The sequence below is a fragment of the Aquarana catesbeiana genome, linkage group LG04 (assembly GCF_042186555.1).
Source record: "Aquarana catesbeiana isolate 2022-GZ linkage group LG04, ASM4218655v1, whole genome shotgun sequence".
In the NCBI taxonomy this organism is placed as follows: Eukaryota; Metazoa; Chordata; class Amphibia; order Anura; family Ranidae; genus Aquarana; species Aquarana catesbeiana.
The window spans coordinates 690,487,078-690,500,101 of NC_133327.1; the positions used below are offsets into that span (position 1 = coordinate 690,487,078).

The window sequence follows — 13,024 nt, forward strand, 5'->3', positions numbered from 1 at the left end:
CCTGTACTGACCCATAGACTTCTGTTCTTACCTGCGGGTTTTGTGGGGTTTCTGAAAGTGCACCACACCTGCAGGATATAAGAGAAATTTTATGGCAAAGTGCAGCTAACCTGCAGGAAAGTCACAGATGAACTGTGCCGCACCCGGCGGGTAAACCGCAGCACATCAGTGTGAAAGCAGCCTTCGGCCCCTTTCACATGATAGGTCTGATTTGGCTCCACCTATCCATTTTCCCAAAAAAAACCCCAGAAGGGATCTGTCCCCTTCCGTCTGGGCGGATCAGATCAGAGGGTCCATGGAGAAGAGTGGGCTTTGTCCGCTCTGCATTGGACCCGTCATCCACCCGCTCATTGTGGCCCACAACCGCTTACCGAGTCGCTTTAGTGGCCGTCGCTCTTCAAAAAGTTGGGCACCCGGCATTAAGGCAAAGCAAGCGTGGTTCTCGGGTTCATCTGTATCACATCTATAGAGAGACTCGTTGTGGGCACATGGCGTGAGTCTTCCATCTCCAGGCTCTCCGGGTCGTTATTTTGGGCCATGCAGATCACTGTCTATGATGCCCACAAGTCTTCACTTCCCCAGAGATGGTATCCACCGGTGGTCAGACTCAGCCATGGAAGATAACGGACAGGTTCCCTTTCTTAGTGAGCGCCCTGGGCTGCGGTTCTCATCTTCTTTCATAGAAAAGAATTTCACTTCTGCTTTCTGAAGTGTTTGAAGAGAGAGAGAGAGAGAGCGAGCGGTTTACTGTGTCCACCTATATCCCACCACCTCTGCAGCCTTCTACACCGTCATGTTTAGAAGCCTCATCTACATCTCACCATCCACAGATCTCAGAGATAACCGGAATCCCCCACACACAGCCCACGAGTCGCCCAATCCCCCACATCTACATCTCTACCCATCAATCTGATATGTTTTTCCTTCTATGACGATATGCCGAGCAAAGATCCCATCACCATATCATCGTCATCCCTCCACCTACAAAGAAGAACTCCAGGCACGGTATAGTTTTATATAGTTACATTGTTCCAGTTTGGACCAACTATACAGTATATACCAGACCTGGCTGATGCCCCTGAAAGCTGGAAACCACTGCTACTATACCTGTACTACACTGCTTCTACATCGCTACTAAAGTGGTCCCCACTAGCTTGTGGGTCCCATGCTGAGTGGCTGTGTTCAGAATACAGCGGGGCATTTTGTGAATGAATGTGAGGACCCGGGGTACCCCCCATTGTGCGTTACCTGGAGGATCCGCTTCTTAGGGAGCAATCCACTTAGAGGCTGATATCAGATATCCAGCAGACGGTACTGGAAAGTTGGGTGCTGAACCTTCAGAAGTCGTCCTTTGTTCCAACACAATGTTTGGAGTGCTTAGGCTTAGTCCTTGACGCATTTTGTCAATGAATGCAAAGTTGTCTCTGATTGGACGAGGTTGGGGTCATGACGTCACATTCATTCACAAAATACCCTGCTGTATTCTGTGCTCAAATTACAGCAGGGCAGCCACTTAGCATGGGACCTGGAGATCACTGTACTAGGGTTGTAGTAGTGGTGTAGTAGTGGTGTATTAGGGGTGTAGTAGTTGTTTAATAGGGCTGTAGTAGTTGTGTAGTAGTGGTGTATTTAGGGGTGTAGTAGTGGTGTACTAGGGGTTTAGTAGTGGTGTTCTAGGGATGTAGTAGTGGTGTATTAGGGGGGTAGTAGTGATGTACTAGGGGTGTAGTAGTCGTGTACTAGGGATGTAGTAGCGGTGTATTAGGGGTGTAGTAGTGGTGTACTAGGGGGGGTAGTAGGGGTGTAGTAGTCGTGTACTAGGGATTTAGTAGTGGTGTATTAGGGGTGTAGTAGTGGTGTACTAGGGGGGTAGTAGGGGTGTAGTAGTCGTGTACTAGGGATGTAGTAGTGGTGTAGTAGGGGGGGTAGTAGTGGTGTAGTAGTGGTGTAGTAGCAGGGTCTATACAGTGATTTCTAGCTTCCAGGGGCATCAGCTAGGTCTGGTATATACATAGTTGGTCCAAGCTGGAACAATGTAACCATGTATAAAATATCCAGACCTGGAATTCTTCTTCCTGGTCTAATCACGTAGCAGCTGAAATACACGGGTTGATTTTATGTATATTTTGTAGTCGGGGTTCACACATGTGAGGTGTGAATTTCAGGTCCGTCTTCGCAGCAAATTTACAAAGCAGCTGTTCAGTGATTTAGAGGTTCAGCTGCGATTTCCACATACAGTTCAGATGCAAATTTTAAGAGCGGACGGCCACCGGCATCTTCAACAATCGCTGGTTGTTAAGGAGTGAGTCAGGAAGCCGGCCGCCACGTTCTTAAAAAAAAAACGATGAGTCTTCAGCTGTCAGCGGGTTTCTCCACTGACAGCTGAAAGGTTTACTCCCCCACACCACATATGTTGAGAGCATGTGGTGTGTTATGGTTCATTGAGACAAAAATTTAGAAAAATTCTGTAAAACGAACTTTGGCCTAAGGGTCTGGTATTGATTTGGGATTTTTTTTTGGGGGGGGGGCTACACCATTTTTTAAATTTTTATTTTGCCTTGGGGTTCCCCTGAAAATTCATACCAGACCCTAAAGGCAAGAAAGGCAGGGATGAGCGAGGTCACATGCCCTCAACATGGTGGGGGTGCTCTAGGGTAGGGGTAATGCTTAGGCACAGTATAACAATTGTAAAAATTCTCTACAGGATCACAAATCTCTCATTAAGTGTATATTATGATCCTAATATGTGTAACAATTAGTGCTGCACTCTCAGAATCTCAATGTATATTGTATGTGAAAAATTCAAAGATCTACAAATCCAAAACACATAAAAAATCAACCGGTGATAACAGTGACAGTGTCCGCTGTCTTATGCCCTGTACACACGGTCAGACATTCCGACAACAAAATCCATGAATTTTTTCCGACGGATGTTGGCTCAAACTTGTCTTGCATACACACGGTCACACAAAGTTGTCGGAAAATCCGATCGTTCTAAACGCTGTGACGTAAAACACGTACGTCGGGACTATAAACGGGGCAGTGGCCAATAGCTTTCATCTCTTTATTTATTTTGAGCATGCGTGGCACTTTGTCCGTCGGATTTGTGTACACACGATTGGAATTTCCGACAACGGATTTTGTTATCGGAAAATTTTATATCCTTCTCTCAAACTTTGTGTGTCGGAAAATCCGATGGAAAATGTGTGATGGAGCCTACACACAGTCGGAATTTCCGACAACAAGGTCCTATCACACATTTTCCGTCGGAAAATCCGACCGTGTGTACAGGGCATTAGAGAGGAGTTCTCATCATTGTGAACGTGTTGAGTAGGGTGTAGGAACATGTTGAGTATGGTGTAGGAACATGTTGAGTATGGTGTAGGGACGTGTTGTATGGTGTAGGGACGTGTTGTATGGTGTAGGGACGTGTTGTATGGTGTAGGGACGTGTTGAGTATGGTGTAGGGAGGTGTTGTATGGTGTAGGGAGGTGTTGAGTATGGTGTAGGGAGGTGTTGAGTATGGTGTAGGGGGGTGTTGAGTATGGTGTGTAGGGAGGTGTTGAGTATGGTGTGTAGGGAGGTGTTGAGTATGGTGTGTAGGGAGGTGTTGAGTATGGTGTGTAGGGAGGTGTTGAGTATGGTGTGTAGGGAGGTGTTGAGTATGGTGTGTAGGGAGGTGTTGAGTATGGTGTGTAGGGAGGTGTTGAGTATGGTGTGTAGGGAGGTGTTGAGTATGGTGTGTAGGGGGGTGTTGAGTATGGTGTGTAGGGGGGTGTTGAGTATGGTGTAGGGAGGTGTTGAGTATGGTGTAGGGAGGTGTTGAGTATGGTGTAGGGAGGTGTTGAGTATGGTGTAGGGAGGTGTTGAGTATGGTGTAGGGAGGTGTTGAGTATGGTGTAGGGACGTATTGAGTATGGTGTAGGGACGTGTTGAGTATGGTGTAGGGACGTGTTGAGTATGGTGTAGGGACGTGTTGAGTAGGGACATGTTGAGTATGGTGTAGGGACGTGTTGAGTATGGTGTAGGGACGTGTTGAGTATGGTGTAGGGACGTGTTGAGTATGGTGTAGGGACGTGTTGAGTATGGTGTAGGGACGTGTTGAGTATGGTGTAGGGACATGTTGAGTATGGTGTAGGGAGGTGTTGAGTAGGGACATGTTGAGTATGGTGTAGGGACGTGTTGGGTGTAGGGACATGTTGAGTATGGTGTAGGGACGTGTTGGGTGTAGGGACGTGTTGAGTATGGTGTAGGGACGTGTTGGGTGTAGGGACGTGTTGAGTATGGTGTAGGGACATGTTGAGTATGGTGTAGGGACGTGTTGGGTGTAGGGATGTGTTGAGTATGGTGTAGGGACATGTTGAGTATGGTGTAGGAACGTGTTGAGTAGGGACGTGTTGAGTATGGTGTAGGGATGTGTTGAGTAGGGTGTAGGGACATGTTGAGTATGGTGTAGGGACGTGTTGAGTAGGGTGTAGGGACATGTTGAGTATGGTGTAGGGACGTGTTGGGTGTAGGGACATGTTGAGTAGGGTGTAGGGACATGTTGAGTATGGTGTAGGGACGTGTTGGGTGTAGGGACATGTTGAGTATGGTGTAGGGACATGTTGAGTATGGTGTAGGAACGTGTTGAGTAGGGACGTGTTGAGTATGGTGTAGGGACGTGTTGAGTAGGGTGTAGGGACATGTTGAGTATGGTGTAGGGACGTGTTGAGTAGGGTGTAGGGACATGTTGAGTATGGTGTAGGGACGTGTTGGGTGTAGGGACATGTTGAGTATGGTGTAGGGACGTGTTGGGTGTAGGGACATGTTGAGTATGGTGTAGGGACGTGTTGGGTGTAGGGACATGTTGAGTATGGTGTAGGGACGTGTTGAGTAGGGACATGTTGAGTATGGTGTAGGGACGTGTTGGGTGTAGGGACATGTTGAGTAGGGTGTAGGGACGTGTTGAGTAGGGACATGTTGAGTATACGGTGATCCTTCCTCCATAGTAATCATCTTATTTTCTTCTTCCAGAGTTTGGCGGAGTGGGACCCGACGAATCCGGAGTGCCTCCTGCAGGTGGTGAAGGAGCTGGTCCAGCAGTATCACCAGTACCAGTGCGGACGGCTCAGTGAGAGTTCCCGCCTCATGTTTGAGTATCAGACTCTGCTGGAGGAGCCCCAATACGGGGAGAATATGGAGATCTACGCCGGGAAAAAGAACAACTGGGTGAGAGCAAAATCAGCACCGGATCAGTTTATAAAACCGGCTGGACATGGATGGAAGTTCAGCTGGTTTAGCAGTGGTCAGACCAATCCGGATCCATGTATGGGCCCCCTGCTTGTATAGATGTCAATTTACCGATCAACTTCTGTAAACCAGCCTGTCGGGGTTTTCCTGAGCAATCGGCTACAGCCGTCAACACTAATTATTGAGTTTTGCCAGCGGAACACAATAGCTCTGTGGAAGGGATTCCCCATCAACACCGGCTGTGCTAATGGGGGAATCGAGCGATTTTCTTTTGCTCCTCCTGCGGTGGAAAGGGTTTGGTAGCCCCAATCGATGGGGAATTATATGGTTCAAACAAAGTACACGATTGAACACCAAGACAAGCCATCGATTATACAACTTCTTTCCTTCCACCACAAGTGGAGCGATTTCTCCCACAGTGATACCAGGGAGCTTTTCCCACCGGCAGAAAACAATGATCACTGCTGGCAGCTGTAGCCACTGGCAATGATCGGGGAAGAAACGACCTGACAGGCTGGTTGTACTGAAGTTGATCGATGGATAACCAGTCATCCCATAGAGCGATCAGCTAAACCAGTTGAATTTCAGTTCATCTATAGCTGGCTATCAATTATGCAAATTTCTTTCCTTCTACCACAGGTTGCATTCAGTCATTGTTGATGGGGGAATCCCTCCCGGTGCGCTGTTGTACTCTGATAGTGGGAGGAAAATATGGTGATTACTGCTGGTTGCTATAGCTGCCGGCAGCGATCGCACACAAAAAATAAACCTGACAGCCTGGTTGTACTGAAGTCAATCATCTTCAGCCCATAGATCGATTCATCAAGTTTTACTGCTACAGGGTGGCAGATGTACGTCAGATCACATATATATATATATATATATACAGTATCTGACAAAAGTAAGTACACCCCTCAGTGACATTTGTGTAAATCTTTTCTTCTATCTTTTCATGTGACAACACTGAAGAAATGACACTTGTCTACAATGTAAAGTAGTGAGTGTACAGCTTGTATAACAGTGTAAATTTGCTGTCCCCTCAAAATAACTCACACAGCCATTAATGTCTAAACCACTGGCAACAAAAGTCAGTACACCCCTAAGTGAAAATCTCCAAATTGGGCCCAAAGTGTCAATATTTTGTGTGGTCACCATTATTTTCCAGCACTGCCTTAACCCTCTTGGGCATGGAGGTCACCAGAGCTTCACAGGTTGTCACTGGAGTCCTCTTCCCCTCCTCCATGATGACATCACAGAGCTGGTGGATGTTAGAGACCTTGCGCTCCTCCACCTTCCATTTGAGGATGTCCCACAGATGATCAATAGGGTTTAGGTCTGGAGACATGCTTGGCCAGTCCATCACCTTTACCCTCAGCTTCTTTAGCAAGGCAGTGGTCATCTTGGAGGTGTGTTTGGGGTGGTTATCATGTTGGAATACTGCCCTGCGGTCCAGTCTCTGAAGGGAGGGGATCATGCTCTGCTTCAGTATATCACAGTACATGTTGGCATTCATGGTTCCCTCAATGATCTGTAGCCCCCCAGTGCCGGCAGCACTCATGCAGCCCCAGACCATGACACTCCCACCACCATGCTTGACTGTAGACAAGACACACTTGTCTTTGTCCTCCTCACCTGGTTGCCCCCACACACGCTTGTCACCATCTGAACCAAATAAGTTTATCTTGGTCTCATCAGACCACAGGACATGGTTCCAGTAATCCATGTCCTTAGTCTGCTTGTCTTCAGCAAACTGTTTGTGGACTTTCTCGTGCATCATCTTTAGAAGAGGCTTCCTTCTGGGATGACAGCCATGCAGACCAATTTGATGCAGTGTACGGCGTATGGTCTGAGCACTGACAGGCTGACCCCCCACCCCTACAACCTCTGCAGCAATGCTGGCAGCACTCATACGTCTATTTCCCAAAGACAACCTCTGGATATGACGCTGATCACGTGACCTCAACTTCTTTGGTGGACCATGGTGAGGCCTGTTCTGAGTGGAACCTGTCCTGTTATACCGCTGTATGGTCTTGGCCACCGTGCTGCAGCGGATCGCCGGGCAGAAACTCTGAACAGATCTCTGTCTATGTAAACAATGCAGAGTTCTGTCCTGTCAGCGGGGGAAGGGCTGGATTTTCTTTCCCTGCAAAGCACATCCCTTAGTAAAAGCAGCACACAGTACACATAAACACTGGCTAGGCACACATTAAACCCTTTGATCGCCTGTGATGTTAACCCCTTCCCAGCCAGGGTCATTAGTACAGTGACAGTGCATATTTTTAGCACTGATCACTATATTAGTGCTGGTTCCCACAAAGTGTCAGAATGTTTGCCGCAATATCGCAGTCCCGCTATAAGTCACCGATTGTCGCCATTACTAGTATAAAAAAAATGAATAATTCCAGTATATATCCCATAGTTTGTAGACGCAATAACTTTCATGTAAACCAATCAATATACACATATTGGGATTTTTTTAACCAAAAATATGTAGCAGAATATATATTGGCCAAAATTTATGAAGAAATTCGATTTTTTTTTTCTTTTTTTTTTTATTGGATGTTTTATAGAAGAAAGTAAAAAAATATCTATTTTTTCAAAATTGTCAGATTTGTTTGTTTTTATAGTGCAAAAAATAAAAACCGCAGAGGTGATCAAATACCACTAAAAATAAGCTCTATTTGTTGGGGGAAAAAAATGACATAAATTTTATTTGGGTACAGCACCACAGGACCGCACAATCGTCAGTTAAAGTGCCGCAAAAAATGGCCTGGTCATAAAGGGGGGGTAAATCTTCCCGAGGCCAATCGGTTAATACCGCTTTAATTGCTATGACTTTATTCTGACTTCACTGGTTACATACTTGTCCGGGTCGGTGATTACTAAGCCCAGAGATTTTTCGGCGTCTTTCACAAATATCATGTCTGTGATGCAGATCTCTTCCACCTGCACCTCCATAATCCACCAGCTGATGGCGCTCTCTGTAAGCCCTTCCCTCTATCTCTGCACCTTACAATGATAAAGGGCATTTGTCTGACACCAAACTGAAGTGTTTTATGCAAAGTGAGGAAATGGGCGATGAATTGTCAGTGATTGTGGTAGTGGGAAGGAGGAAGTGGCGGGTAGAAGGGACACGGCTTTCTACAAGGATACACTTCGGGATTTCCCCAAAAACTCATTTACAGGTAGGAGCAGGATGCAGCTTCCTGGTGTAATTAATGGGTTATGTGCGTCTGGCTGTACGAGCCGCACTGCATGCTGGGAGCGTCCTCGGGGTGAAAGGTCAGCACTGAGAACTCCACATCATATAATAGTATATACATAGATAGATACATATACATAGTACATATATAGTTACATTGTTGTCATATTAGAGGGACATATTATTATTATTATACAATCTGTAGATTCCTCCCACTTCTGCCCATGTTACTGCAGTACAGCCAGCATCCTTGCTGAACCACTGCTGCACTAAAAACAATTGCTGGGCTCGGCCAATCAGAGATCATATCACGTCCGTTTAATCACTGCAGGTCTAAAGCGGGCCCTAGACAGAGCGAAATTCCTGCTGATCCGCCTGAATTTTGATCCATCGATGGGTAGGCTGGTTGAACTGAATTTGATCGCTTAATTGCCTTCAGCTCCACTAGCCTGTCTGGCTTTTTGTGTTCGATCGCTGCCAGTGGCTATAGCCGGCAGCACTGATCGTTGTATTGTGCTGGTGAGGAAGGCTCCTGCCGTCAGAATGCAAAAGCTCCGCGGCAGGAATTCCCCCCAATCTACCCCCCCCCCCCATCTACCCTGAACTGTGTTGATTGGGGAATCGAGCAATTGCTTAACCACTTGCCCTCCAGAAGAGTTACCCCCCCCTTTTATGACCAGGCCATGCGACGTTGTACACAAATAAAATTGATGCTCTTTTTTTCCCCCACAAATAGAGATTTCTTTTGGTGGTATTTGATCACATTTGTGGTTTTTATTTGTTGTTAAACAGAAAAAGATCAAAAATTTTGGAAAAAAAAAAAAAAAAAAACTTTTTTTTTAGTTTGTAATAAAGTTTTGCAAATAAGTAATTTTTCTTCTGCACTGAGGGGCACTGATAGGGGGGCACTGAGGGGCACTGATAGGGCTGCACAGGGGGGCACTGATAGGGCTGCACTGAGGGGCACTGATAGGGCGGCACTGAGGGGCACTGATAGGGGGGCACTGAGGGGCACTGATAGGGCTGCACAGGGGGGCACTGATAGGGCTGCACTGAGGGGCACTGATAGGGCGGCACTGAGGGGCACTGATAGGGCAGCACTGAGGGGCACTGATAGGGCGGCACTGAGGGGCACTGATAGGGCTGCACTGAGGGACACTGATAGGGCTGCACTGAGGGGCACTGATAGGGCTGCACTGAGGGACACTAATAGGGCTGCACTGAGGGGCACTGATAGGGCGGCACTGAGGGGCACTGATAGGGCGGCACTGAGGGGCATTGATAGGGCTGCACTGAGGGGCACTGATAGGGCGGCACTGAAGGGCACTGATAGGGCTGCACTGAGGGGCACTGATAGGGCGGCACTGAGGGGCACTGATAGGGCAGCACTGAGGGGCACTGATAGGGCTGCACTGAGGGACACTGATAGGGCTGCACTGAGGGGCACTGATAGGGCTGCACTGAGGGGCGCTGATAGGGCTGCACTGAGGGGCACTGATAGGGCGGCACTGATAGGGCTGCACTGAGGGGCACTGATAGGGCTGCACTGAGGGGCACTGATAGGGCTGCACTGAGGGGCACTGATAGGGCTGCACTGAGGGGCACTGATAGGGCTGCACTGAGCGGCACTGATAGGGCTGCACTGAGGAGCACTGATAGGGCGGCACTGATAGGCTGCACTGAGGGGCACTGATAGGCTGCACTGAGGGGCACTGATAGGCTGCACTGAGGGGCACTGATAGGCTGCACTGATAGGGCTGCACTGAGGGGCACTGATAGGGCGGCACTGAGGGGCACTGATAGGGCGGCACTGAGGGGCACTGATAGGCTGCACTGAGGTGCACTGATAGGGCAGCACTGAGGGGCACTGATAGGGCGGCACTGAGGGGCACTGATAGGGCTGCACTGAGGGACACTGATAGGGCTGCACTGAGGGGCACTGATAGGGCTGCACTGAGGGGCGCTGATAGGGCTGCACTGAGGGGCACTGATAGGGCGGCACTGATAGGGCTGCACTGAGGGGCACTGATAGGGCTGCACTGAGGGGCACTGATAGGGCTGCACTGAGGGGCGCTGATAGGGCTGCACTGAGGGGCACTGAGCGGCACTGATAGGGCTGCACTGAGCGGCACTGATAGGGCTGCACTGAGGAGCACTGATAGGGCGGCACTGATAGGCTGCACTGAGGGGCACTGATAGGCTGCACTGAGGGGCACTGATAGGCTGCACTGAGGGGCACTGATAGGCTGCACTGATAGGGCGGCACTGAGGGGCACTGATAGGGCGGCACTGAGGGGCACTGATAGGGCGGCACTGAGGGGCACTGATAGGCTGCACTGAGGGGCACTGATAGGCTGCACTGATAGGGCTGCACTGAGGGGCACTGATAGGGCTGCACTGAGGGGCACTGATAGGGCGGCACTGAGGGGCACTGATAGGGCGGCACTGAGGGGCACTGATAGGGGGGCACTGATAGGCTGCACTGAGGGGCACTGATAGGCTGCACTGAGGGGCACTGATGAGGCGGCACTGATGATCTGTGTACACCCGTCAGGATTGCCGGATGCCAGCTCTCCTCTTCTCATGCTGTGATAGTGCATGAGGAAAGGAGAGCAGATCACCGGTAACTCTATTTACATTGTGATGAGCTGTGATTGGCCCTTCACATGAAGCACGCACCAGAGGGCGTGTGAGAGGCGTGGTTCATGGATGGATCCCCCCGAAATTAGATGTATGTCTTGCCTAAGGCTCACCATACACGTCACCATATGACTGATAATCCCATCCTTATTAGATTGTAAGCTCTTGGGAGCAGAGCCCTCCTAACCCTGCGGTCTTAAGCTGGCCATACACTAATTATGGTACAAATTTTTAATCTTAGAGTGATTGTAAATGATCAGCTTGTAAAACAACCCATTCTGTTTAAAATAGCAATGAAAGGCAAAACATTTGTGTATAGATATAAAAATAAACATTATAAATCCGTTTTCATAAGTGATCATATTCCCTCTGTTCTCAGATGAATAAGAGCTGGGGGGACGAGAAACAGCAGCACACAGATCTTCCCAGTGAATGGCTGTGCAGCAGGGGCGTGTCAGGACAAGTCTGGTCATTGGAGGAGAGCTGGCTGAGCTCCCAGTACAGCTAGAGAACTGACCACGCTGTGCTCTCCTGTTTAGTGTGGTCAGATTTTAATAGTAAAGCAGAGGGACTGGCAGGATCACCAGGGATTTCTCACAAAGTAAGCAATACGGTCATGGTTATGCAATAATGTTTGTCTGTCAGCTTACCTCTCCATGTGTTCAGATTAAGAGACCAGCCACTCTCACCTGGCTGCTTAAGTAACCTCTCCTCAAAGCATGTCTCCACCCCAGCCCCTATCAGGGGACTCTATATTGACCTGTGCACTGCAAGCCAGCGGGGCTGATCAATATTGTGTGATTTGGCTTCTGTGTGCTCATTGCTCTGTGTCTTACGTCTGATCCAGTTTACTGACCTTGGCTTGTTCTTGACTATCCCTGCTTGCTTGTGACCCTGACCTTTTAGCGTGTTCTCTGTTTATCCTTATCTGCTCGTCGCCCTGACCTTTGGCTTATCTCCTTACTATCCCTTGTTGTCCTGGGCTGCTGCTTCCTCTCTGTCCTCCTGTAGCCTACCGTGAGTGTGAGCTGGGAGACCCTGGGGGCCGCGACCTGGAGTCAGTTGCAGCGCAGTCCATCCTCACCACTAGAGGCTCTGGTGAACACCTGCTGGTTCTTAGACTCCATGCCCTGGGTAATCTTATGCTCTAGCTCCCAGTCTTCCTCAACCACCCAGAGTTCCATCCGCAGCAGTCAGTCCTAGGGTCCACTACCTTAGCGGTGCACTCCTGACTCCAACGGTGTGCATCTGTCACCTGGGCTCAGGTCACCTGACAGTTTGATCAGCCATGGACCCGGCTGATGTGCTGCTTCCCGCAGATGATCCATTGCAGGGCATAGTCCGCAGACTTGAGACCCAGAAATCGAATCAGACTCTGGTGATGTGATTCCTGCAGGATCTGGCTTCCCGCTTCAAGCAGCTTCAGGCCTCCTTGAGAACCCTGAGTCAGCACCTTCAAGTACAACCAGCAGCTGCACCTATTCCGGTCGCAGCCACACATTCACTACAACTGCCAGCTCCGTCCCGTTTCTCTGGGGACTCCAAGGCCTGCAGGGGGTTCCTTAGCCAATGCACAATTCATTTTGAACTCCAGCCCCAAAACGTCCTGTCCGATCGGGTGAAGGTAGCCTATATTATATCCCTCCTGTCCGGCGAGGCATTAGCCTGGGCTGCCCCTCTCTGGGAACTGAATGATCCGGTGGTTTCTAGCCTGTCTGATTTCTTGAAACTTTTTTGGAATATCTTCGAGGAACCGGGTCGTGTCTCCTCAGCGGCCAGCGCCCTTTTATGTCTCTGTCAAGAGTCCGCTTCTGTGGGACAGTACGTGCTTCATTTTTGTACTTTGACTGCTGAGCTGAGCTGGAATAATGAGGCCCTAGTTGCAACCTTTGAAGGTTGAATTAGAGTGAAGGATGAATTAGCAGGAAGAACCATCCCTGCTGATCTGGA

At 49.0% G+C, this 13,024-nt stretch overlaps 1 protein-coding gene across 4 annotated transcripts in view; it reads left to right on the plus strand.

Moving 5' to 3' along the window:
• BABAM2 (BRISC and BRCA1 A complex member 2) overlaps nucleotides 1-13,024 on the plus strand; it is a 289,298-nt gene that overhangs the window by 43,726 nt on the left and 232,548 nt on the right. For all 4 annotated transcript variants that reach the window (XM_073628773.1, XM_073628774.1, XM_073628771.1 and 1 more), the window contains exon 5: nucleotides 5,017-5,211. In XM_073628773.1, coding sequence (XP_073484874.1) covers nucleotides 5,017-5,211 — 195 coding nt within the window. The remainder of the gene's footprint in view (nucleotides 1-5,016; nucleotides 5,212-13,024) is intronic.